A 26,987-nucleotide genomic window follows, 5' to 3' on the forward strand; every position below is an offset into this window, starting at 1 on the left:
CAGTCTGTCCCACTAACAGCAGCCGGCAGCCGGGGAGTGCAGGTAACTCATTGACCCGCCGGCTGTCATAACAGGAGACAAAAGTCTTCTATTAGCATAAAACCAAAAAAAATAAACAGAATTGGGCTGCTACTCAGCCCTAAACACAGTCCGTTCGCTGTGCACTCAAACTAAATTGAGGCTAACAGGAAGTACGTTATAGAGGGGTGGAGCTAGGGCTTAAACAGAAGTTTAAAGTGCCAGTTTGCCCTGTGCTACTCTATACCCCAATGTCACCGGTGATGCCCAAAGGAGGATAGAGAAAGAACAACTTTCAATAATGGCTCTAACCCACCCACAAGTCCAAAGAAGATCTGATCCATTGGGCAAGAAAGAGCAAAACACAAGCTTCCAATCGCACAACTTTGCTGGGTGGGGAAGAAGCTTGTCCTGCAGTCTGCTTTACAGCCAGCTTGACTGCTAGACGTTTTTCCTGTTTGCTGCTTTGCGGACCACTACGCCGGGTAAATTAATGGCTCCATAAGGAACATCTTCCCTGAAAAACTAAAGGACCAATATCGTTGGGCCTCTTTCCTCCCTCGCTCTTTCTTTCCATCTATAAGGAAGAAAGAGCTATTTTCCCCTGCAGCCTGGTAGATAATATTGTTCAATTCTGGACACATCCCTTCCAGATTGCTTTTGGATACAGCATCTGCCTTCCATGACCTAAACCAAATAGTACATATGACTGCAACCACCAAGGCCAAGACAGGAGAAGTCCTGCATAGAGTATGACGTGACCCAAATACTACTCTAGTGCTTCCCTCATTTGGTGCATTTTACCTAATCGGGATTTGGTGACTGAGGCAAATAGCAGCAAGTTCCATCTCCACTCTGAGGGGGGACACTAGAGCTACTGTGTAAAGGTGCTACTGATTCCAGAGTGACAATGGCAGAACTTAACCCATTATTCTAAAAACTTTCAATACTCATTCCAGATTAAGGCGGTGAGGGGAGAGGGGCCTAGCTAAAGAAAACTGCACCTCAGTTCTCCATGATAGCCCGAACATTCCAGTCCTCACAGAATCCGAGGACCGGATCGTTCAGGGCCATCAAAGGCAGTTTCCTCTTATGGCCAGGACCATGGTGAAGAGGAACACCCTATTGAGTTGTTACTTCTCAGACACCAGAGGAGCGACATCCCAGGAGACAGTGTGATGAAGTTTGTTACATTTCAAAATAAGCTAGATCTGGAACAGCCTCTGCCAAGAACACCCCCTTGCTGGTGGGTATCAAAGAGTAGTCCCAGGAATACTATCCTGCCGAGATTCTAAGGCCTGGGCCTCCTTCCATACAGTTTGCCGAATAGTTGGACAATAGCACGCCTTGATCAACCCTCATGGATCTCAGAAGGCTAACAATTACTGTCCTGATCTTGGTAAACACCCTTGGTACTGTCAACAGTACGAAGAGTAGATCTCAAACTTAAAATGGTGGGATATTACAACAAATATGTTGGGATCCTCATCGGGGCACAAGGAAACCCACTAGAACGCCATAGAGTCTGAGCCCTACCAAGACTAAAGAGCTGCAGGAGCTTGACATTTCCATGGTTTAGTTGCAGAGGCAGATTCATTCATCACGTTCAGGAAAGTCTCTGCACCAACCTCACCAGGCCTTCTATTGATGTTACAGAGGAGCTCAAAGACCCCTAGCCACGTGTTACCAAAGAAGTGCTCTCAAGCTCCCCGAGGGGGCAGAGAAGAGAAGGCACCCATTTGGCTCTTGGGGAAAAGCAGACAGCTGCATAAGCTCTGCATTGTATCAGGCCAAAGTCCTAGATCAGAAAGAGAGACTAGAGACGTTTGTTCAAAAGTGGTGCACTTGTACTCCCTAGTATTTTCATCAAAACATATTATTGAGAAACGTCTACTTCCTATTAAAATTATTCTTTATTAACATTCATTAAAATAGTAAATTAAAAATCAGTGAATTGTGAAACAAAAAGTGAACAAAAATGTGAATGTTAAAATCACTGAATGCACTCAAAATTATCTCTTAAGTAATAGATTAGCACTCTAATATTGGAATGCAGATTTACATAAACAGCTATATGGCTTAAATTACCGGTAATCCTTTTGTACAGAAATGCAAACACTCTCCCTTCAATTTCATCTGTTAAATATATTACTGGAAATTAATCCTGAGTATTACGTGTTGCCCATATATACTCTATAGAGTATCCTGAATAGGATCAGCTATAATGAGATGTATATATGATTTCCTATACAATATATATTCTAGATGCTGGCTGGTAGTATCGAAATAGAAACTAATTAGCAGCAAAATATATCCTTATCTCGTATTGTATCCAAATTTTTCTCTGCCTTTTAGATTCCTATGTTTGCTGCCATCAGGATTCAGCTAGAGATATAGAGGGTATAATTCAATTATGTGGAGTGAATTGCTATCTGCCTCCTAGTCGCTCCAAACTCACTGTGGGTTTAGTTGGAACTATAGTATTGCAAAGAGCAACCTCTTATACATTCATCCAAGAGTCATGCATTCAGCGAGAAAGACAGCGCGAGTCTTGCTGCAGAGTGCTTTGTCAAAGGCAAGCCGAGGGACTAGAATGGCAGCTCTTAAATAGTGAAGTCAACCAGCCTCCAGAGTAATGCTTTATTTATCAGCCAATTGGGAACAGTATATTTACAGGTGATTGACAGAATCAACTAGCAATACCAAGTATAGTGGCTCTTAATCCCGCTCATTAAAGATTAACATATAATTGAAAGGATTGACTACCAATAGGGGTTAAATTAACTCTTCATCTTGTCTATGCAAATTGTAGATTGTATTGTTGCTGAAGTATGAAATAAACATTTGTTATCGTCCTTTAAGTTACCCCTTAGTTAAGATAAGAACTAGTTAAATAAAACAAATCAAAATCAGTCATGTTGACCGACATAGGCTGTCCTAAAAACTAGCACCCAGCTACTTCAGGCACTTAAAAAAGCATAAAGTTCCTGTTGAGTTTCCAGGGATTGAGTAGGAGGAGATTGGATTTTTGATGGCAAATTTAAAAGTGCCCAAACTCCTGTAACCGCATTCTATACCTCAACATATTTATAACAGAGAAATACAAGGCTTCTCATACAGCCACACAAACTAACCATTTGCTGGTCCTCCATTGTCCTCAACCGCTCTCCATAGATTAGAAAAACATGCTGCGATGGATCATAGCTTCCAGGCGACTGATCATGCAGCATAAGATGACACCAGCGAAACAGATCCCGCAGGTTAAACTCCCAAGGTCCTCCTTTCTGACCCCATTTTCTTTCAGTCATTATCTCCAGGTCAATCTAGAACAAAAACAAAACTAAAGTTGAATGGTTTGGTCCTACAAGAAAACACCACACACTGCAGGACTTTAAACTAAAAGTAGATCAATGGAAAAAAAGTTTTCAGAAAGTACATTTGGATATTTTGTTGGACTCTCTAATACAAAACACAATTGCATTACTATACAGCTAAACGCTACTAAACAGGTTGTCAACAATCATAGTGACTGAAAATTTTAAAGCATGCAACAATCATTTTGGCACTAGAACAAAATAAAATGTGAATTATTCTGAATTAGCCGACGACATGTTAAATACCCCATTCACACTGCCTAAAAACACCAGGTTTTTGCCTGCATTTCAACCCGGGTCTCACTGAACACCATTGAAAAGTTAAAAAAAAAAAAATCATAAAAAGAGCCAATCAGAGCTCCTCTTGTGATGCTGCCAGGGAAACTCGTGTTCAGTGTGAATACGGTCTACCCGGGAAATTACCAGATCTAAGGTGCAGTGTGAACTGGGTCTCTGAGCTGGGGGATGCTCTCTGACACAGCAAAAACCAAGCTTGAAAAACCTGGGAAATTGCTGGGGCGGCAATGTGAAAGTGGTATAAGAAACGTTGAAGGATTGGAAGTGGAGTTGTCAAAATAAACGTAATTTTAACAAAAATATAAAACTTAATTGACATATCAAAAAGAGGTAAGCTAAACACCACTGTATTTGTCCCTCAATTGTCATGGAAAGAAAAGCTAACATACCATACCTGGTTATTAAACGCAACCATTTTCGCAATGACAACTTCACCTAAGGTAGGAAAAAGAGTATTTGCTATGAATTCCATGTCGACAGGTGAAAGGTGGTCCACAAATACCTGAAAAATAACACACAGCTATTACATCAGTATTTCAATGACAAAATATAGAAAAATTGGGTCTACACATTCTATTAAAAAACAAAACTGTATTTACCCTCATCTCAAGAGGCTGCTGCTTCTTATTATTACTAAAAGAAAGATCCTACAATACCAGATTACTGTAAGTCACTGACCATTGAAAGTACATAGGTTAAGGGATTTTGCAGTGCACATGGAACTCTAACATGACTTCTAATATATTCTTACGCAAGACTAAAATTTAGTGCCATCTGCAAAAAGTATTCAATTATAACAACTTATCAAAAACATTTATCTGGAGTCACTTGACTTCCATTAACCTTAGTCTCCACAAAGTTATTACAATGTAATAAAGATTTTTGAAATTAAATTCTAAAATCATGAAAAACACCAACCTGAGTGAACCTGTTCAAAAAGGATCGTGGAAGTCCCTTTCGGCCACCTCCTTGACGAAAGGGATTTTGGCACCCAAAGATCTTTGTTTTCTCATGTTGCACCTGAAAGCTCATGCCAAGTTCAGGTATGTACACCTCTGAACGGTGGTCAAAGCATGCATTAAGACCTTCTAGCACGGACTGAGATGCCAAATTAAGCTGACAAAAAAATAAAAAAAAATAAACCATGAGTCACGAAAGTAAGGTTCAGAACCAAATACTCATCAGAATATGTTTACTTTGAAACTATGTACTACTGTATTCTTTTTATTGATATGTAAATACAAAATTTAAAAAGGATTAAAAAAAACAAAAAAAAAAAAACCTGCAACCAAAACAAAAATTAAAATTTCCATTAAATTATTTTTCTAAATTTAGGTATAAGAAATAGTGAGATAGTATGATAAATCCACCCTTCCCACCACAAGTAAGGAGAATACTTATATATTTTGTATTTTTGTACGCCTTTTGTTCTCGAAGAAGAAAAGAACCACAACAGTTTGATAAAGAAAGCAAAGTCCTCTTGCCCCATATATGGATTTGAAGAGAAGGACTCTTAAGTTGATAAGTTGAACCACAATTCTAACTATCATACTAAAAACATAGTATCATGAGATCAAATTAAATAGTTATAATAAAAAACAAAAAAATAAAACAAAACAAAAAATTGGGTGTACAGACAGCACTGAACAAGAATGTAAAACAATCTATAGAGGTAAAAATGTTTGATTCAGCAAGGAAATTTTATGTAATGGGTCATTAGATGTCCACTCAATCTTCTTGATTAAGTACACTAAAAACGGGTCTCTTAGATGCGGTTGCCTGTAATGTAAATAGCAGATCCTGAGATTTATCTTCACCTACAAAAGTGCTGATCAGTTACAATGGAATTTACTTTCAATATAGAGAAGGGGAGAGCAACATTTTTAAAACAAAAATAAATAAATATTCTTTTAAATCCTTTTCTCTGAATCAATAGGGTACACTTTAGACACTAGGGTACAGAGTGTGGTGATAAGGAGCTTGGCACTTTACATGTACCAATAAACCAGCGAAGCCCAAGTGACTGCTCTGCACAGCTACCCAGCAGAAGCTCAGGTTGCGTGTCCAAGTGCCACCCAATAGCACTCATTCTCAGGATACCCTCATATTCACAGGGACTGGTTGCCCTGCCCTTGTGTAAAACTCACAGACCTTATTCACTAGGCAATGGTCTGATTGGAGGCTGGCTAGCCTTTCTTTTGGGCATTTTAAGTAACCAGAAGGTTCTCTGTCCGGCACACCTCCTTGGTCCTGTTGACATAAATTCTTAACGCCCTGACCACATACAAAGAATGAAAAGAACCAATTTTATACTGGAATCCACCTTGATGTAAAGTCAAAACTATTAAGTCTTGGTTCAAGTAGAAACTGAAAACAACCTTAGATTGGAAATAAAGGACAGCCCTGTCGTCACTGGGAAACAAGAAAGACTTGCAGGAGAGACTCCAAAGCTCAGAACACTCGACTAGCTGTAGACGGGGCCAGGAGAAAAGTAGTTTTCCATATGAGCTTAAGGTTCACCGAAACCAATGGCTCAAATGAAGGATGTGGAGAACCACTGAGCACCAGGTAAGTTCCCAGTGAGCCAATTGAGAGTATGGAAGCTGCACATGCAGATAAAGAAAACAGACAAAGCAGACACCAGGACCGTCAGGGAGCTAAGCCTCAAGCCCCCACCCAGAACCTACTGCAGGAAAAATAGCAACTGCGCCAACCGGAAGGAGAAGGAGGAAACCCTCTGTGCTTGCACCAAAACAATGTAGGTGGAAATGTATGATAGATCCTGGCAAACACTGGTTTGCGAACAGAAAAATGAAGGGATAAACCAAGGAGACCAACATGACATCTTTTAACAACACTTGAGGGCCCTTTGTTCAGGAGTCATATCAATCATCATGTTAATGGCTGACTCCACCTGTCCATCAGCCACAGGAAGACGTCTGGATGTCAAGACCATTCCCTGGATGCTTGTTTGCTGATAAAATTGGCTCTCCAGTTCTCTATTTTTGGTATGACTACTTGTGCAATGGGAAGAATGTTATGCTCCACCCAATGCATGATTCGGCCTGTGTTCTTCATGGCCTAGACAAACCTGGTGATTTAGATATGTCACAGCCATGGAATTGTAAGACTGACCCTTTACCGCCCAAACACGCAGGATGGTCTGAGCTCTTACCAGGGTGTTGAAGATCATCCTGCATTCCAATATGTTTATTAGGAGCTTTGCCTCCTCCAGATTCATAAGTCCCTAAAAGTCCCAGTATTGAAGGGCGGACCACCCCCCGCTGCTAAAACTCCCGGGTGCTGTAGACCAAATGGTGAGGCCTGGAATTGAAAGTGCTCGGATTGTACACAAAGCCTGATAAGGCAATGGAGTGCCTCACAGATAGGAATGTGTAGGTAGGCATCCTTCTCCTTGGGCACCACAAACTCCCTATGCTCCATGCTACAGATAGCAGACCTGAGCGACTCAATCTTGAAATTTTCTACCCTGACCTTTCAGAACTGGGACCACTACTGTGGAAGAAAACAGAGTTTGAATGTCTTCCTGCACAGCTCCCCATTTTACTTGGTGTCTGGGAAGACCAGTGGTGAAGAATGTTTTTTTTGGGGAGGCCTCATAAGCTTGATCATGTACCACCATAGACACAATTCCTCTTACCCAGATGTCTGTGGCGTAATTGAACCACCAGCCAGAACATGGGATTTTTTTATACTCAGGATAAATCCTTTTCACCGATTCCATCTAGGAGACACTGCTACCATGAGGTTGTAGTTGGGGAGTGTGGGAGTTGGCACTTAACTAGTTAACTTGTTAATTGTAACCTGCTGACAGACCCCTTCACCTCTGCAACCCCCTATAGCCCCTCAATGTAATTCTAAAGCACCAAGGATGGGGAGAAAAAGCAACCAAAGACCAAACAGCAGAAGGGAGGGAACAAAGTGTCCCCCAGATGGAATCAGAGAAAAGGATTTATCACGAGTATAAAAAATCCCATTTTCTCATTCATCCTTCTGGGGGGACACTGCTACCATAGGGGCTTACAAAAGCAGCCCCCCACCCACTAAGGGAAGGACCACTGACTGCCGGCCTGTAAAACATTACAGCCAAAGTTGGCGTCAGAAACGCAAAAAACATTGAACTGGTAGAATTTGGTAAATGTGTGCACCGATGACGAGGTGGTCGCCCGGCATAGCTGTTCCGCCAAGACCCCAAGTAGCTCACACTGGCCGGGTGGAATGGGCAGTAATGCGACTGGGCAAAGGTAGGTTCATACGGATGTAAGCATACTTAATTGTTGATATAAGCCATCTCAAAGTGCTCGGCTTGGAAGCAGGCCAAACTTATTTATGGGGATCAAAAAGAGAATCTAAACGTCCGATGAACATATATGCGTAATGCCCTGACCACATGCAAAAGCTCAGTCTGCTTATCTCCCGAAGAAGTAGACTGTTCTTGAAAAACTGGAACTACAATTTCTTGGCTTAAGTGAAACCCCCAAAACAACCTTGGGTAGAAAGGAAGGAACAGTGTGGAGGACCGCTCTATCATGGAAAATAAGGTGTGGTTCTCTGCATTAAAGAGTTCCGAAACTCTGCGAGCTGAGACAATTGCTAACAGAAAAACCACCTTCCACATCAAGAACCTAAGGTCCGTTCACTGAAAAGGCTCAAAAAGGAGGAGACACGCACTGAAAAGTACCAAATTAAGATCCCATGGAGCAGTGGGAGGTACATAGGGAGGCTGAATGTGCAAGACCCCATGTAGAATTTTTTTTTATGTCTAGTCAAGATTTGAATGGATCAGGCTTTGTCCTCGAGAAGGAAATTCTTCTGTTCCCTGGTGTCCATGATGAGACCCAAGAATGTCATCATTTTGCAAGGGATTAACTGAGACACACGTTTTAAGATCCAGCCGTGAGACTCCAACACCATGATGGTGACATCCAGAGGCTGACATAACAGATGTGCGGACGCAGCCTTGATGAGATCATACAGGTAGGGTACTATTCTGACCCCCCGGGAACGAAGACAACTGGCCATTACAGACATAACTTTTGTGAATACTCTTCTAATACTAATCTAACCCAGAGAGTCAGTCTAGCTGCCACCGCCGAAGGCAGATTAAGAGGAAGATAATGAGGCTGCATTCTGAGCAGCCTCATATAAATAGCCTGATGCCTCTTTAAAGGGAAGAAGGTCTGAACCTTGAAATCCTGCCGCAAGCTGGTCAGCCAATGATTCCATTGCCCTTGCAACCCAATGCCGAAGATAACTGAAATGAAAGCTCCTGCAGCTACATAGATGGATTTTAAAAATCCTTACACTTTCCAGTCAGTAGCGCCCTGAAGGGAGGCTGAGCTCGGAACCGGCAGAGTGGTGTAACACGCAAGCCGTACAACTGGAGTGTCCACTCTTAGAAGATGTTAACCATTGGAAACAGATACCAACTGTAGGGGGTACAATGCCACAAATCTTTTAGGAACGACTACCTTGCAGTCCGGTTGTGACCAACCTGCTTCCGCAATTTTCCTCAACTCAGTGGGAGGAGGAAAACAGACCTTGCATCTTTTAATTTTAAAAAAAAAAAGACCCTGATCCGCAGATGTAGGCTCATCTAGGTCTAAGAGGTCTAAGGTCCTTCTAACTGTCAGGACCAGATCCTCAACGCCTTGATTCCTATGAGAATCATCAAGATCCGTGAACTGAGAACCGTTTCTCCATCCTCTTCAGATGATATCTCTGAATCTGATACTGAAAGAAGAGGATGATTAGTTCTTTTCCGTTTGTTGTTGGACTGAAAAGATCTCAGAGTATAAAATCTTACTCAGTCTATCAATTCCCCTAACCAAAGATGTGGACCAAGCAGGCCCCCCTACAGAGGCCCTTTGGAGAGCAATAGAAGATGAAGGGCCAAAGGTTCCTAAATCTGCAACTTCATTGACCGGATGTTGAAGCACCACTGAAAGGGTTGCCACCACTGCCAAGGTAGAAGGAAAAGGAAAGTAGAAAGTAGAAGGAAAACCTACAGACAACACTGTAGTCTCTGCCTGACTGGTGAGTAGTTGCACCAGGCTGCCCATCGACGGTGCCAGCGATACAGCCCACACTGGTTCTTTCGTTAACAGCGAAACACTACCCTGGCTCTACAACACCTGGGATCCTGCCTCACAAATCGATGCAGAGCGCTCCCGGGTCTTGCTGTACATTTGGCAATTCTGCCTTGCATTTTGAGCAAGCAAAGTATTTTGCTTTAGGTGCTTTCTCTTTATCAGTCATTATAAAAGGATATCAGAATAGAATATACGGAGACAGTTCAGCAATTATACAACACAAGAAAAGATATTGCAAAAGATACTATCTAATCTCTACCAGCCAAAAGATGTATCTTACATATATACTGTATGCTATGTATTATGCCCAAGCAAAACTCTGGGATGCAGTGATTCCCTGTGAATATGCTGCTATCCAAACAGAAATAATACCACATACCAATACTGTATAACAGGATGTATATTAGTAAGTACATACACACTAATACATATATATATATATATATATATATACACACACACACACATATATATATATACATACATACATATGGCGCCGTGTGTGTGTGTAGCTCTACTATCCAGGTCCTCTCCCCTGTACTTCAGCCGCCTCTCTCTTAGCCCCCAAATGCGTGCCACTTCTATTAGATAACTGCAACATCGGATCTCTGAACGCCTGCACCGAGTTAGCCAAGCATTTGGCCGCTAACCTGGCAATCAAATATTAGAGGCAAGTGTGCAAAATGTAGACAAGTATGCAAAATGAAGCTGGGATTGCTAGATAATTTTGCATTTATTGCCGAAAATCTGTCCTTGCATCTGTTATGTGACAGACAAGATCCAAATGAACTTTCAGTATTACAGGTCTGGGACATCACATATTACCAAACTGTCTCAATTGTTACTCAATAGGATGTGTAGAGGAATGAGAATGTGCTATTTAAATGTGTCAAAACTTCCTTACATTTTTACCAAAGGCTTTACACCTAGTAGAATCAAACTGCTGTTATTTCTGAATGTGAGCAGGTTAAGATGGCTGGATAGTTTACTGAAAGCTACTTACTTCATCCAGTACAATCCAATGTCCTGCTTTTAAAGCTGAAAGCAGAGGTCCATCGTGCCAAGCAAATTCACCACCCTTTCCCCCTTCAATTGGTAGGTCCGTGCCAAATAAATCTGTCACATCCTTGAGTAAAAGAGCAATGAGAGAAAATGGTCAAAATTAAAGCAACAGCACAGACAATTGGCAGTTTACATTCTGATACTCCAAATACAAAAATGTGAACGTGTGAAGAATTATCATAAACTGCATGTAATAAAAGTTCAATGACAAAACAAAAAACGGTAACTTGGCCAGTGACAACAGAAACACGAGATTGTGTGTGGTCAATGAGTGCAGTCATTCGTTAAATCCTGGACTAAGTTGCTGACCAAGCTCATAATTTCAGAGAACCACAACTCTGTCTGTGCCCAGTAAAATATTTACAAGGTGCACATAAAAGTACCGTTTGCTCAGAAAGGTTAATCCTAACAAGATTGTTTCCAGAAGCTTTGGCCAATGCAGTGACGAGGCTGGTCTTGCCCACACCTGGTGACCCCTCCAACAGAATAGGTTTGCGGAGTTGCAGGGCTCGCATCAGCCTCTGAGCATTCATAGAAGTGGTTTCTGAATTAAGTGCATAATGAGTCAAATCTTCTCCATGAGATATAGGACCTGAAAGCAAAGCAAAACAAATGTAAAACAGTGCACCGACTGATGCACAATGTCTAGCCTTAGGTCTACTGTAAAGTAATCTTGCAACTTGAAATAATCACAGTAATGCCATTCTAGTTCAAATGTGTCCTTTACCCCTTGGTATATAAAATGGGTGGATTCCAAATGAGTTCTCCATCCAATGGATCTTACGCTGCACGGCCCGCTCATACACCTGGAGCTCTGTTTGCACATCTTCAGTAATTTGTATGATAACAGAAAGCTTTTCACTTAAAAAGCGCATACACTCTTCTCGGGCTGATATGGCAGCATTGACAGAGCAAAAAGTAGTGCCTGCAAAATAACAAGACCAGATTAAATCCTGAAATACTGCTCCCAGCCACAATGGAGCCGTCCAATTTTGTGACCGCTTGATGTGAAAGAATACAAATAAGTGATTCCCTTCTCAATTGACACACACACATATACATATATATATATATATATATATATATATATATATATACACACACATATACATACATACACACACACATACATATATACATACATACATATACACACACACTTTTACATGCAAAAGCATGGAGATGCAAACCAACTCACCTGATCCTAAGCCATCAATGTAAACAAGACATGCTGCATGTACAAAAGCTGTAATTGTACAGAGGTTAGTCTCGTCATCTTGCTTATCTGATAAATCATTTTTTACGGTGACGTTCATGAAATTCACCCAGGACAAGATGTCTCTAATACTAAGAATGCAGCGACGTCCAAAATCTTGGTTGGTCAGCCATTCAATAAAGTCCATGATTAAGTCTGCTATCACTGCTCCTGAAGAGGAAGGTGGTCAGTTTTGTAAGATAACAAATGTTAAACACAGAAACATCTCAACTTTTTCCTTTCTAGATATATGCCTGTACAAAAAATAAATCACCTATCAAAGATGTCCTTACAAGTGAGGCTTAACCAATTTAAACAGAAGTTTTAATGTTAATATTTACAACATTTTATGCAGTGATCATGCACACAAATAGTACAATACCCAACATAAAAGAGAAGTGCAAAAACAAAATAAGCATTTATGACCAGCACAGTGCTCAATGCAGTCATCAACAAAATCCGGTGTACTGCATCTATGGAATACATACGAATTACTGCACATTACTATAAAAACCTTCTATAAAACCTGGGGCCCTTGGTACTAATTCAACAATGCAATTATGCCTGGAAATATACAAATGTTATATGTGGTACTGATTTATAAACAACCATTGCAAATAGAGCGCTACAAAAAAACGGGATTTATACTTACGATAAATCTTTTTCTCTGAGTCCATCTGGGGGACACTCCTTAACCATGGGGTTGAGTCAGGGGGAGGAGTCTGGCACCTAAAGAGTTAACTTTTTTCAGCTGGCAGCAAATCACCCCCGCCAATTCCCACATACCTCAGTTTGATTACAAAAGCCATTAGGAAGATAGGCCAATCAACAGAGGGGGGAGTGGAGACAAAACAACGAAAAGACGGGGGGGATCAAAGTGTCCCCCAGATGGACTCAGAGAAAAAAATTTATCGTAAGTATAAATCCCGTTTTCTCTTTCATCCTTCTGGGGGACACTCCTTAACCATGGGGACTTACAAAAGCAATCCCTCTGAAGGGTGGGACCGCTCTGATCTCCTTGCACGCAAAACACTACGGCCAAAGGAGGCGTCCCCAGACGCAAATATATTAAATTGGTAGAATTTCTTAAAGGTATGGACCGAGGACCAGGTGGCTGCTCTGCACAGCTGGCTCCATTACGAGCCGCCCAAGACGACCCAACCGACCGGGTAGAATGGGCAACAATACGTTTCGGCACAGGGAGATTAATACGGACATAAGCCTCCCTGATAGTCAGGGTAAACCATCTGGCAATAGTTTGCTTAGATGCTGCCCATCCCCGTTTGGAAAAGTCAAATAATATAAATAGAGACTCTGTCTTACGTATCTTTGCAGATCTCTTAACATATATACGTAATGCCCTCACTACGTGCAAATATTTATTTGTTTTTGTTCCAGGAGTCTGAGGGTCCTCTCTCTACGGGACCCTGTAGGGCAGGTTTTACCTGCAGCCCCAAGGCCTTGCTAGGACGTCCCTTACCAGTGGATCCCTTGTTCTTGCGCAGAACTCTGGGACTTCCCTGTCTTTTGTTCGGTTCTTGTCCAGCAACCACCAGCTGAGGACCTACCTCCTCCACTGGTACTTCGAACACAGGAATGCTCCTCTGGGGTGGGACCCTGCCCAGGGTAAGGTCGCGAAAGATGTCACCATCTTTCCCAGCAGCTTCAAAGACCTGGCTACTGACAGCCTCTTGTCTGACAGGATCCTGCCTGTCCACTCCATCTAGGACCTCAAATTGTCCTGTGCAGACAACCTTCTGCTGCGTACCAAGTCCCTCACTAGTCTCAAGAAACTCATTCTTTAGACAAGGGATTCTCTGTGACCCTTTCAGACTTTAGAAGTTCGGTCATAGACTGAACAACTCGTCTAGCCTTAGCACCCTGAATGGGTGCGACTAAAACCTTTTCCCTTACTGGACATTCTAAGCCTGTATAGCTTCATCTGAATGAAGCAAATCAACAGCCCTGAGCTCTTTCTGATTTGACAGAAGCCAGCGAGGTAATTTTTTTCAAAACCTGAGGTGAGCTGGTCCCATGAATTCTATCACGATATTCTGGACCTACTCGTCTACCGAGGACCCTGTCTGCTGCCGGGCAAACCCAAGCAGCCGTCCTCCCACCCGACCCTCTGAAACCAGAGGTGGGTGGTAGTCATGCTGCTGGTCTATCCGGCAGCTTGGCGGAAGAAGCTCTTCACGCCAAAGGGGCAAAGGATGACCTTCCCCTACGGGACTGTCTCCTGGATTCCACTGCCCCTGGACTGGTAGTCTGGCCTCTGTCAGACCCGCCCCCGTAAGGAGGCGGTCTGAAAGAACTAAACCTAGGCCTAGCCCTAGGTCTTGGAGTATTTACAGGCAAGGACGTCTTCTTGCCCCCTGAAGCCTGTAAAATCCAAGAGTCTAATTCTGGACCAAATAACATCCCACCCGTATACGGGATGGATTCTAATGATTGTTTAGACTCTGAATACGCATTCCAAGCCCTTAACCATAACGCCCTTCTAGCTACTACAGCTGTAGCTGAAATAGACGAAGCTATGGAGGCCGAATTATGGGCCGCTTCATATACATAGCCTGCTGCCTCCCTTAGCTGCATGGCCAGAGGCAGTAATCTGAATCCTGCAAGGCAGACTAACTGCCCTGCCCAGACTTCCATGGCCCTAGCTACCCAGGTAGAGGACAATGCTGGCCTGAGGCTAATACCAGCGGCCGAGAAGATCGACTTCAGCAGGGATTCTAATTTCTTGTCAGTCGCGTCCTGTAAGGTCGCTGACCCGGGTACAGGTAGTGTAGTCTGACGAACCAATCTCGCCACAGGTGTATCTACCTTTGCCACCTGTTCCCAACGGGTCATATCCTCCTCCTAAAGGGGATACAATACGCCAAACTTCCTTGGCATAGAGAACCTTTTACCTGGATATTTCCAAGAGGCCTCTACAGTATCCCTCAACTCAACTGAGGGAGGGAACCTGACCACCTGCTTAGAAGCCTTCTTAAAGAGGGAGCGGTCCAAGGACTTCGTCTCCTCTACTTCAGCAAACCCCAGGGTCTGACGAACAGCTCTTACCAGGTCGTCCATACCCTGGTGCCTAGAGTTTCCTTCTGACTCTATAATGGACACATCTGAATCGTCCAACAATTCCCCCTCCTCCTCTGAGGAACTCTCAGAGTCTGACACTGACCACAGCGCTTTAGCTGTTTGTCTACGTCTTTTAACACTACACTTGTGTCTGGGGTTCTCCAGTAGATGGGTAAGCCGGTCCAGGCTTTTAGCCACCGCTGACCAACCCACCTCTCCCATCTGGGAAACCCCCAGGAGGGCTGGGGAGGGAAATACACCGACCCCTGAGGAAAATTACTCATCTGTCATTCCTACTGTTATACCCTGAGAAACCACAGATGTAGCTGGGATCTCAACTGGTTTAGATAACAGATTTACAAGGGTATTAACTCCCTGTAATAAGGCAGCCGCCTACTCAGGAGGATCTACCGTTATGGTGGAGGTGTCTATAGGCTGTTTCACAGGAGCCACAGTGCAGGCTGCACAGAGCCCCCACCCCCCCCCCCCCCCTGATCCAGCCGTTCACTTGTTAGTTTAACATTACATTTTGAACAGACATTATGTTTGGTACGTATTTTGCTTTTATCTGCCATCACAAGATAAGAAAAACTAAATCACGTTTCAAAATTCACAAACACTTCTCCAATTTATCAGAAAATACAGATTAGATTATATTAACATATCATAGTATTTCTGATTTAAATAAGACAGGCTTGGAGAACTTTATAGTTTTCTCATAAACAACAGTTCTTTCAACACATCATTGTCTTATAATATACACATGCACACACATACACACAGAAGAAATAAAAGTGATACTCAGCGGGAAAGATATGTGTCAACAGTGCACTTCTCTTCAAATGACTGCTGCAACTGTCCTCCTTTTAAAGCTTGGCGCCAAAAAGGGATCTTCCACGTGCTCACTCAGCGGGGGAGGGGAAGAGGTGCTTCTCAACACTTTCCCCTACCACTGGAATCTCCTTCTGTGTCTCTGCTAACAGCGATTTCCCCATTCTACTTAGGTGAAATCCTGTTGCTTTATCTTTCTCACATTTTGCTACCATACCGCAAAATACAGGTACATATTTATCTATGAACCAGTCAAAAGATAGTATTTCTGTTCCTTTTCCTCTATATAGAGAGTATAAGGTATAATTAGTCAAGCTGAAAGGCTGCAGCAGGTTTTTCAGTAATGACTGCAATTAGCACAGAACACCTGGGCCCATTTAGCATTACATTTGGAACAGACAATATGTTTGGCACGCCCAAACACTTCCACAACCTTTATCAGAAAATACAGACTAGGTTATTTAACATATCATAGTATTTCTGATTAAATAAGACAGGTTTGGAGAACTTTATAGTTTTCCTTAAACACAGTTCTCTCAACACCTCATTGTCTTATAATACACATGCATACACAGAAGAAACAAAGTAATACTTAGCGTGGAAGATATGTGTCAACAGTGCACTTCTCTCCAAATGACTGTTGCATCTGTCCTCCTTTTGAACTTTGGCGCCAAAAGGGATCTTCCACGTGCTCACTCAGCAGGGGGGGGGGGGGGGGGGGGGGGAGAGCGGTGTTCCTCAAACACATTCCCCTTCCACTGGCTCTTCTTCTGTGTTGTTTACTTTAACAGCGTTTTGCCCTTTCTCTTATATTAGGGGAAAACCTGTTAGAATGTGTTCCCCGCTAGTGCTATTCAAAGCGCGCCATCCTCAAGAATTCACTGCCATCCCCATGGGAGGAAGAACTTGGTATACTCCAGCTGGCTTCCGGGGAACCTCAGCAGTAAAGGCGCTCTCTGCCTAATGGCAGCGCCCGTCCTGCATCAGCGGGGAGAGTCTCTTGCCGACTGCTTCACGCTGTGAGAAGCGCTTCTTACCTCTCTGTCAGTGGGGCCGCCTTCCCCCCCCGACAGGCGCTTCTCCCACGAGTCAGCTCCTTTTACACGGAGCCTCTCGCCACTGTCAAAAGAAAAAAACTGCAAAAGAAAAGGAAAAAACCTATAACCAGTGAACCCTGTTCACTGTCTCTCTTGGAGCTCTTCAGGTGCAACCTTCTTCCAAGGGCACCCAATTCAAACTGAGGTATGTGGGAATTGGCGGGGGTGATATGCTGTCAGCTGAAAAAAGTTAACTCTTTGGGTGCCAGACTCCTCCTCCCGACTCAACCCCATGGTTAAGGAGTGTCCCTCAGATGGATGAAAGAGAAAATAAGCATTAATGAAGCTTAAAAAAGGACACAGAAGCCATACTCTATCAATTAACAGAAATTTATATCCGCCAAGAATGAAAGCTATGTCTGTTCTATGGCAAGTAAATAAACCTAGTGTATTCAGCCACTTTCAATCTCATGAGGCAAGCACAATTTTTCCAAGTCCTATTAGACAAAAATCTTTGTACCGAGGTGGAGTGAACATAGGTTGTCCTTCAGGTTTCCTGCCAATAAAAAATACCTTAACTACTATAAACAGGAAAGTAGATTCTGGTATTTAGTAAAACAAATGGTAGAACAATGGTAGTTCAGTAAAATACTTTCTGTGGTTCATTGACAATCAATTTCAAACGTATACAGTAAAACGTATACAGTAAGATTATTGCAAGACATGTTTATTCATAATAATTACAGTTAAAATGGCTTTAGTTCTTCAGCTAAAAATCCCCTGCCCCAATACTATTTGATAAAATATCTTACCATTGTTATCTGGGAAGCCAAGAGACAAAAGTGGATTTAGATTGTGTTTGACGATTTCTACTAGATCAAGTCGATTATTACTTTGTGGACACCAAATCTCTGTAAATCTGTTACGCAGGGCCGGAGAAAGCTGTTAAGAAAACCACAAAAATTGTTATTTTTCAACAACAGAGGAAAACACATTTTTAGACCTTAAACATAGTTCATCAACAAAGTCATTGTACAAAAATAAACAAACTTGATCACAAGTCAGTACATAAAATTAAATGAGGCCAGTCAATCTGTTTTTACATATTACATACTTTGGTCCTTCAGTGTTATGAAAAGTTGAATCAAGAGAAAGGTTCACCTACTAAATAACCATAATTAAAACTTCAAGAATAAAAACAGTAAACAACAAAAAAAAAAAAAAAACAGAACAGAGTGTTAAGAGTGGGCATCCAGGGCCACAGAGTGTGTGTGTATGTGTGGGGGTTAGCAGAGAAAAGGATTTAATGAAGTATAAAAATCCCATGTATCTGTCCGATGAAGTTGCCCAGCACAGGCATTATGCAGTGTCACCCAGGAAGCACCCTCAGGCCTGGTAGAAGACAAAAAAGCTGTCCCATTTCCTGGGACATACTTACCTGCCCCAATGTAAGCCTGGCAAATTCCCAAAGTAATTCAATTGGCAATGGTCTGCTTAGAGGCCAGCCATTCCTTCTTGTTGTCATCAGAGCACTAAGAGGTCATTTTTCCTGCCTACTTCACAGGTCTTATGGACATAGGCACTTAGGGTCCTTACCACATCCAAAGAGAACCCTCTTTATCTGCAGACCTTCACTGATTTAAGACTAGAATCACAATTTCCTGATCAAGACATAATTTAGAAACCACCGTTGGCTGAATGAAGGCTTAGTCTGCAGGACAGCCATGTCTTCATTGAAGATTGGGGGAGGGTGAATTGAACGTAAAAACGGACTCAAGCATGCTCAATCTTTCTTCCCATGCTATCCATCAGGGTAGCATCATTTGAAATCAGAACAATAGTGGTCTAAGAAATCCATATGGATAGGGGAGTTCTTTGGATCAAACCTTCATTCCTCCCTAAATTGTCTAGATTTCGCCTAAATAAGGACATCATCATTTCTGCCTTGTCTAAGTGTCTGTTGTTGGAGGACAAAGTCTCTATTCGTTCTCACAATGTGGTCTGTGGTTTGCCTACCTATGTGCGTAGGACTTGTGATATGTGAAAAACTGAGGCTCTTCGGGTCCTGTATGATGCACAAGAGACGCTGGCCAACTTCTAAGGTGACTATTACTAGGTGTATTACGGCTGTAATCCTTTAGGCTTATAGTGGGGCTGGGCAGCCTGTTCCAGTGAATCTTAGGGCTCACTCCACAAGGTCCGCGACTGCTGCCTTGGCGGCATGGCATGTTGCCTCGACTGAGCAGCTGTGTCAGGTGGCCACATTCACTCCGTTTTACAGGTTTAATGTGCTTGCTTCTAGTGATGCTTGTTTTGGAAGAAAAGTGCTTCACCGTTTCTTCCCAGCATTTCGACTTGTGATTGCGGCATTGTGCCCGGTGTCTCCTAAAGGAGGATAGAGTAAATAGGAATTTTATACTTGCGTAAAACCCGTATCTCTTAGCCTATTGGGGACACTGGGCATCCACCCTTGACGCCATGGTTTCTTCTGTTGTATGACATGATGTATTATGGTGTTGGAGAATGGTTTGCTTTCTCTCTCATCTCCTGTTGTTTTCTCTATTGTCTCCTCTTTCTGTGGGACTTGGCTAAACATAAACTGAGGTCAACAGAAAGTGGGGTATAGAAATGGAGGAGCTAGGGCTAGTGAACAAAGTTTTTTAAAAGTACCAATTTGCCCTTTTCCTACTCAATACGCCAATGTCCCCTAGAGGAGGATAGAGAAATAAGCAGTACATAATTCTCAAGATTCTCAGAAAGGGTCCTGAAATGCAGTTTCTGCATTTGCCATGTAGATGTAGCTGTGATCAGAATTACTTTTTTGAAAGTAAGAACATAAAGACAAATACTGTCCATGAACTTCTACTGCTGTTTAGTTAATGCTTGAAGAATTACAGTCAAGTACCATGATGGAGGTGAACAATTGACAATTATTTTTTAACAAATCTTTATATGGTATTGTATAGATGGATTGGACATATTTGCCTTTTTATAAAATATAGGGAGGGATGTGCACCGGCCACTTTTGGTGTCTCGTGTTTTGGATTCGGATTTCCTTGAGGTTTTGGGTTTGTTTCGCAAAACACCTGACGAAAGGTTTTGGTTCGGATTTAAAGGTTTTGGATTTGGATTTATTTTGAAAAAAAACAAACATAAAAAAAGTGTTAAAATCAAGTTTTTTAGTTTATTTTCACTCCTACGCTATTATTAACCTCAATAACATTCAATAACAATCATTTCCACTAATTCCCAGTCTATTCTGAACACCTCACAATATTGTTTTTTAGTCCAAAACAGGCTCTACTGAGGCAAGATGTCGTCCTCATCCTCAACCTCTGATTCCTATCCCCCCTACAGTGTGTACTTCCTCCTCCTCACACATCAATTCGTCCCCGCTGGACTCCACAACCACAGGTCCCTCTGTACTATCTGGAGGGCAGTGCTGTACTTGATTGAGGAATTGATAATTCATTTTTATGAACATCATTTTTTCAACGTTCTGAGGAAGCAACCTCCTTCGCCGCTCACTGACCAGGTTCCCCGCTGCACTAAAAACTCTTTCCGAGTACACACTGGAGGGGGGACAACTCAGGTAAAATAGAGCCAGTTTGTACAGGGGCTTCCAAACTGCCTTTTTTTCCTGCCAGTAACAATATGGACTGTCTGACATGTCTATTTGGATGGTGTCAGCAAAATAATCCTCCACCATTTTTTCTATTGTCACAGCATCCAATGCAGCAACAGTAGACATGTCTGCAATGATTGGCAGGTCCTTCAGTCCGGACCAGATGTTATCAGCATCCCCGCCAGCGGGTCTTTTAGGAAAACTGAGCTTTTTCCTCGCAGCTTTATCCTCCAAATTTTTGTTTTCCATTATATGTAGCACAAGAGAGCGTACCCCTAAGCCACACACTCTCGGCAAAGCCTTTAAAAATTATATGCGGCACAGGAGAGTACCACTGGACTTATACTGCAGAATCAGTGAACTTTGTAATATTGCAGTACCACTGGACTTATACTGCAGAATCAGTGAACTTTGTAATATTGCAGTACCACTGGTAGACTTATACTGCAGAATCAGTGAACTTTGTAATATTGCAGTACCAATGGACTTATACTGCAGGATTGTTTTTGGATATTTTTTTTTAATTTCTTTTTTTTATAATTATTTATTTTATTTTTTTATAACTTTTTTTTACATTTTTTATAACTTGGGAATAATGGGGAAATAACAATGCCCTTAGAAGGACAGAGCACAGGACACAGCACCACTGGACTGAGCACAGCACAGAATATAGCAGGGCAGAGGACCACCTAACACAACCTCCCTCTACCCTGATCAATGCCTGAGTAAAGATGGCGGCGGCAGGCGGGGAATTTATAGAATCCGAGTATCGCGAAATCCGACAACGGGATTATGACTCGGAGCCTCGCTTTCAGTTTTGCAATTGGCGGGAATACCCGGATCGGCAAGGTTCGGGTGGGCTCGGATTTCAGATATCCGAGCCCGCTCATCCCTAATAAAATATTTAAAAGACCTTAATTAATTAATTACATCTGAGTCAAGGGCAACCTGGTTAGTCTCATTGACAAACAATCAAAAAGACTCAAAAGACTTTTGCTTTTATGAGGCCTTTTATAATTTTTGCATTTTGTCTTGCTCCTCAGAAACATTTGCAACATTTGTATTGATAAGGAATCCAAAAAAAGAGTCTTTATTGAGAAGGTTGCAGTTGAGAATTTGCCCACTTGATCTTCCAAATCAGACAATGCTCAGAATCTGATAGGCAAGGCGCAAATGATCTTGACATACATTTTGATTCAGTCTTCGAGAGCCAGTTGCCTAGGTTATTATGGACATCTCTAATTACTTTTGTACAGTGCTGATAGAAAGCTTGTGAATCCTTTAGAATTTTCTGAATATCTACATAAATTTTGATTTAAAAAATCTCAAACATAAATAATACAAGATTTGGGAGAATTTAGAGTTGTTAACCCAATTTACAAGACAGTTACCTCCTTTTTTCCAAAGTCTCCACCAGGATTCATGGTAGCCAAAACTCGGAATTTAGTTCCAGCTGTTAAAAGCTCTACGTCATTGTCATCCTCTCCACTTCCTCTCTCAGCCAGCACCAATGTCTTTTCAACCTCAAGAACGCTAAGGGTGCATAGCAGAAGATTATTAATATTTACTCAAATACATTTAACAGTCTAAAATAAAATAAGATATAATAGATAAAGACTGCAAACAAAACAAAGCAACTATTAAAAGTGAGTGCACAAATTAGTGGTGCATCATAGATCATAAAAATGCCCTTAGAATGTCTACTTTAATTTCTCCTCTAAGACTTCTTAAAAAATTTTAAAAATTAAAAAGGACTATTAACAGTAATCCCGGATACAAGAGGCATACCATATAAGAGCCCAATTTGCCTAAGATAGTTGTAACAAAATGAAAAAAACAAAAAGCAGATCATCCCTCTGCGCAGACATGAGCAGCACCGTGTCCTTCACTGAGGACAAGAAGCTGAAGTGCAAATAAAAACCTAACCACATTTATTCTTAATATGCTCTCCAATTAATCAAGAGAAGTAATCAACCGGTAACCGATCCTGATGAATAAGTGCTGATGATAAAAAGAGGACTTTTATACACAAAAATAAAACAATTTTTCTGATTCTATCTGGGGGACAATGCAACCATGGGGTTGCGTGAGTGGAGTTTGGCACTTAACTAGTTAACATGTTAATGTATCATGCTGACAAACCAATCCCCACTGCAACCCCCCTGTAGCCTCTTCAGTTTAAGTAGAAAGCCCCAAGGAAGGGGAGTCAATCAACCAGAGACCAAACAGCAGAAGGGAGGGAACACAGTGTCCCCCAGATGGAATCAGAGAAACGGATTTATCGTGAGTATAAAAATCCTCTTCTCTTTCATCCTATCTGGGGAACACTGCCACCATAGGGACATTCTAAAGCAGCCCCATTAAGGGAGGGACTGCTCCGACAGCCCGGCACGTGGAGCACTACGGCCAAAACTGGAGTCTGCAGACGCAAATACATTGAATGGATAAATTTTGTAAAAGTATGGACAGAGGACCAAGCGCCTGCTCTGCTTAACTGGTCCGCTGAGGCCCTACTTCGCGCAGCATAGAACACCCCCCCCCCCCCCCCCAAACGGGTAGAATGGGCAACAATACGATCTGGCACTGGTCGGTTAGCATTTATATAAGCCTGCTTAATAATCAACGTAAGCCACCTAGCAATCGATTGCTTTAAGGACGGCCATCCTCGTTTTGAGGAGTCAAATAAAACAGATAAGGAATCCGTGTGGTGAATCTTTGGTGTCCTATGGGCATAAATTCAGAGAGCTCTGACCGCATCCAGAAACTCCATAGAGCATGTTCCTGAAGATTGTAGCTCCCCTGTGAACACCGGAACCACTATTTCTTGGTTAACATGAAAACTGGAAACCACTTTAGGCAGGAAAGTGGTAACGGTTCTTTGAACCACCCCATTATTGTCAAACAAAATATGGTTCACGACATGAGAGAGCACCCAACTAGGAAGGAAGCTCTACGAGCCAATGCTATAGTTAGTAGAAAAGCAACTTTCCATGTTAAGAACTGTAATTCAGTAATATGTAACGGTTCAAAGGGAGACGACTGAAGCATATTAAGGACCAGAAGGAGATCCCAGGGCGTCGTGGGCGGAACATATGGAAGTTGGATATGCAGGACTTTCTGCAGGAAGGCCCTGATGTCCGGTATGTCTACCAGGCGAAGGTGAAAAAACACAGAAGGGGTCGAGATCTGCACTTTTAAAGAACCCAGGCCAAGGCCCTCATCCAGGCCATTCTGGAGAAAAGCAAAAACCCTTGAGGCGTGGAAGGAAGCTGTGTGGCACACACCATCTAATGTAAGTAGGCCAGATGAAGTGGCAAATGACTGGTTTTCTAGCAAGAAGGAGGGTGTCTAATGCTTGTTGAGAGAACACTCTAGACCTCCAAAGATTGGCTTCAACAGCCATGCTGTTAAATTCAGCCGAAGTAAGTCTTGATGTCGGAATAGTCCTTGTAGAAGGTGGTCTTCTCAAAGAGGTAACTGAAGACTTGGAGCTACCACCATCAACAGAATTTCTGCATACCAGACTCGCCGCAGCCAAGCTGGAGCCACCAGTATAACTGGGAGTCCAATCCTGCCTGACTCTTCGAAGGACGCGCAGAATCATGGAAATGGGAGGTAACAGGTAACCTGACCTGAAGTCCCGGGGCATTGTCATTACACTGATGGCCATCGTCAAAGGATCCCTTGCTCTTGACCAAAAGTGTTGGAACGTTCGATTGTGACGAGATACCATTAGGTCCCAGTCAGGGGTCCACCACTGTAATAGAAGAGACTGGAAGACCTCTGGATGGAGAAACCATTCCCCCAGCAGTATCGCATGACGGCTTAGATAGTCTGCTTCCCAGTTCTGGCTGTCTGGAATAAAGACTGCGGATCGTAGGGCACGTGGTTTTCAGCTCAGGTCAAGATCTGAGCCGCCACATTCACTGCTCCTGCACTCCTGGTGCCCACATTTGTTGACATAAGACATCGCTGCGGCGTTGTTGGACTGCAGACTGACCGGGTGCCCATTAAGGGCCGTCTGGGTGCCCTGTAAGGCCATTAACAAGGATTTTAGTTCCAATATGTTAGTGGGAAGAGAAAGATCTCCAGAGTGGACAAGGAGTCCCTGAAGTCGCAAATGAAGGACCACAGCCGATCATCCCCGTAAGCTGGCGTCTGAGGATACTAAGATCCAGGACCATGGGGCAAAGGACCTGCCGACTACCAAATTGTCCTGGACCATCCACCATCTGGGGGCAGCACGGTGGCTTAGTGGTTAGCACTTCTTCCTCACAGCACTGGGGTCATGTTCTCCCCATGTTTGCATTGGTTTCTTCCCACACTCCAAAAACATACTGATAGGTTAATTGGCTGCTATTAAATTGACCTTAATATCTCTCGGTCTGTGTGTGTGTGCTAGGGGATTTAGATTGTAAGCTCCAATGGGGCAGAGACTGATGTGAATTAAGTTCTCTGTACAGAGCTGCGGAATTAGTGATGAAAATAGATGATGATGATCTGAGGGATTGTCTCGCATCTGGTGACAAGCGTATGAGTTGGCGTTCTAATTTTTTATGGTATTCTGACCACTTCTTTAAGAGATTCCATTTGAAGCAGCGAGAGTTTAGTCTACCAAAAGGAAGAGTCTGAAAGGTCGACACCACCCTTCCTAGTAGGCACATGCATAAGAGGACCACCGGTGTGTGGTCAGAACTCGTGTTGTAGTGCCCCACAAGGATCGAGATTTGTCCTCTGGAAGGAATACCTTTTGTTTGTTAATATCCATTATTAGTCCCAGAAAGGTCATTCTCTGGCATGGAGTTAATTGGAATTTGTACCGATTTATGAGCCACCCTTGCCTTGTAACATCCCGTTGCCTAGCAGTAGAGAAGGCGACCATCCCCGCACACACACTAGGTGACAATAAGCCCAACTGTCTTGGGCACTTAACTAAACACTGAAGAGGCTACAGGGGGGGTTGCAGAGGGGAGGGTTTGTCAGCATGGCACATTAACTAGTTAAGTGCCAAACTCCACTCCCCAAATACAACACCATGGTAGCAGTGTCCCCCAGATAGGATGAGAGAGAAATGGAATTTTTGTACTTGTGTTCAATCCTTTGCTCTGAGGCCAATGGGGTACACTGGAACTTATATACTGATACTGTATACCATAGAAAATGGAGTAGAAGCTTTGGCACATTTGAAATTCCTTCCAAAAAAAAATGAAAATCAAAGCTCCTCCCACTCTATAGCCCATTGTTTGCCAGGAAATCTTTAGTACTTACTAACAAAGCCCAAAACACAGAAACAGTAGTACAGAAGAGAGGAGAGGGGGGAGGAAGGAGGATTTTTATACTTGCGATAAATCCATTTCTCCGATTCCACCTGGGGAACACTGCTACCGTGAATTGTATGAGGGGAGCGTGGAATTGGCACTTAACTAGTTAAATGTATCATTGCTGACAGACCCCTCCCCTCTGCAAGCCCCTGTAGCTCCTCAGTTTAATTATAAAGCCCCAAGGAAGAAAGGTCAACCAAAGACCATACAGCGGAAGATCAGAAGGGAGGGAGCGCAGTGTACACAGATGGAATCAGAGAAACGGATTTAATCCATCTGGCAATGGAGTGCTTTGAGGCTGGTCATCCTCGTTTATAGTAACCGAACAAAATAAATAGAGAATCTGTGCGTCGACTGTGGGAGGTGCACCGCACATAAATCCGTGGAGCCCTGACCACATCCAGATATTCCATAGAATTTGGTCCGGATGATGTCCTCTCTGAATACTGGAATCACAATTTCTTGGTTCACATGAAAAGCCCAAAACTATCTTCGGAACAAACAAAGGAATCGTACAGAGAACTGCTCTGTCATCGTTAAATACCAGATAAGGCTCAAGACACGAAAGGGCTCCTAACTCCGACACTCTGTGAGCAGAACAAATCGCCAGCAGGAACACTACTTTCCACATTAAAATCTGAATTCTGCAGAATACAATGCTTCAAACGGGGGACCCTGAAGCATATTTAATACTAGGTTGAGATCCCAGGCTTCAACAACCATGCTGTTAAAGTCGGCCGAGGCAGGTCCTGATAACGGAATGGTCCTTGGTGAAGGAGGTCGAGAACGCGGTGAATCATGGGAATTGGGGGGGGAGGGGGAACGCAGATACCCCAACTGGAAGTCCCAGGGCATTGCCACGACGTTGATGGCTGCCGCCAGGTGGTCCCTTGCGCAAAATCTGAGAACCTTACGGTTGTGCCTCAACGCCCCCATCTAAGGACAAGCGACTGGAAGACCTGCGGCTGAAGAGATC

At 42.8% G+C, this 26,987-nt stretch overlaps 1 protein-coding gene across 1 annotated transcript in view; it reads right to left on the reverse strand.

The window, feature by feature from the left end:
* The window catches only part of MDN1 (midasin AAA ATPase 1), a 258,414-nt gene that overhangs the window by 153,891 nt on the left and 77,536 nt on the right, over positions 1–26,987 (reverse strand). Inside the window, exons 32-40 of the mRNA XM_075202780.1 lie at positions 22,082–22,223; positions 17,878–18,007; positions 12,063–12,290; positions 11,592–11,789; positions 11,248–11,456; positions 10,806–10,928; positions 4,608–4,805; positions 4,084–4,191; positions 3,153–3,341 (exon numbers count right to left, since the gene is read on the reverse strand). Of these exons, the coding sequence (XP_075058881.1) occupies positions 3,153–3,341; positions 4,084–4,191; positions 4,608–4,805; positions 10,806–10,928; positions 11,248–11,456; positions 11,592–11,789; positions 12,063–12,290; positions 17,878–18,007; positions 22,082–22,223 (1,525 nt within the window). The remainder of the gene's footprint in view (positions 1–3,152; positions 3,342–4,083; positions 4,192–4,607; positions 4,806–10,805; positions 10,929–11,247; positions 11,457–11,591; positions 11,790–12,062; positions 12,291–17,877; positions 18,008–22,081; positions 22,224–26,987) is intronic.

The sequence above is a fragment of the Mixophyes fleayi genome, chromosome 3 (assembly GCF_038048845.1).
Source record: "Mixophyes fleayi isolate aMixFle1 chromosome 3, aMixFle1.hap1, whole genome shotgun sequence".
NCBI classification, from domain to species: Eukaryota; Metazoa; Chordata; class Amphibia; order Anura; family Limnodynastidae; genus Mixophyes; species Mixophyes fleayi.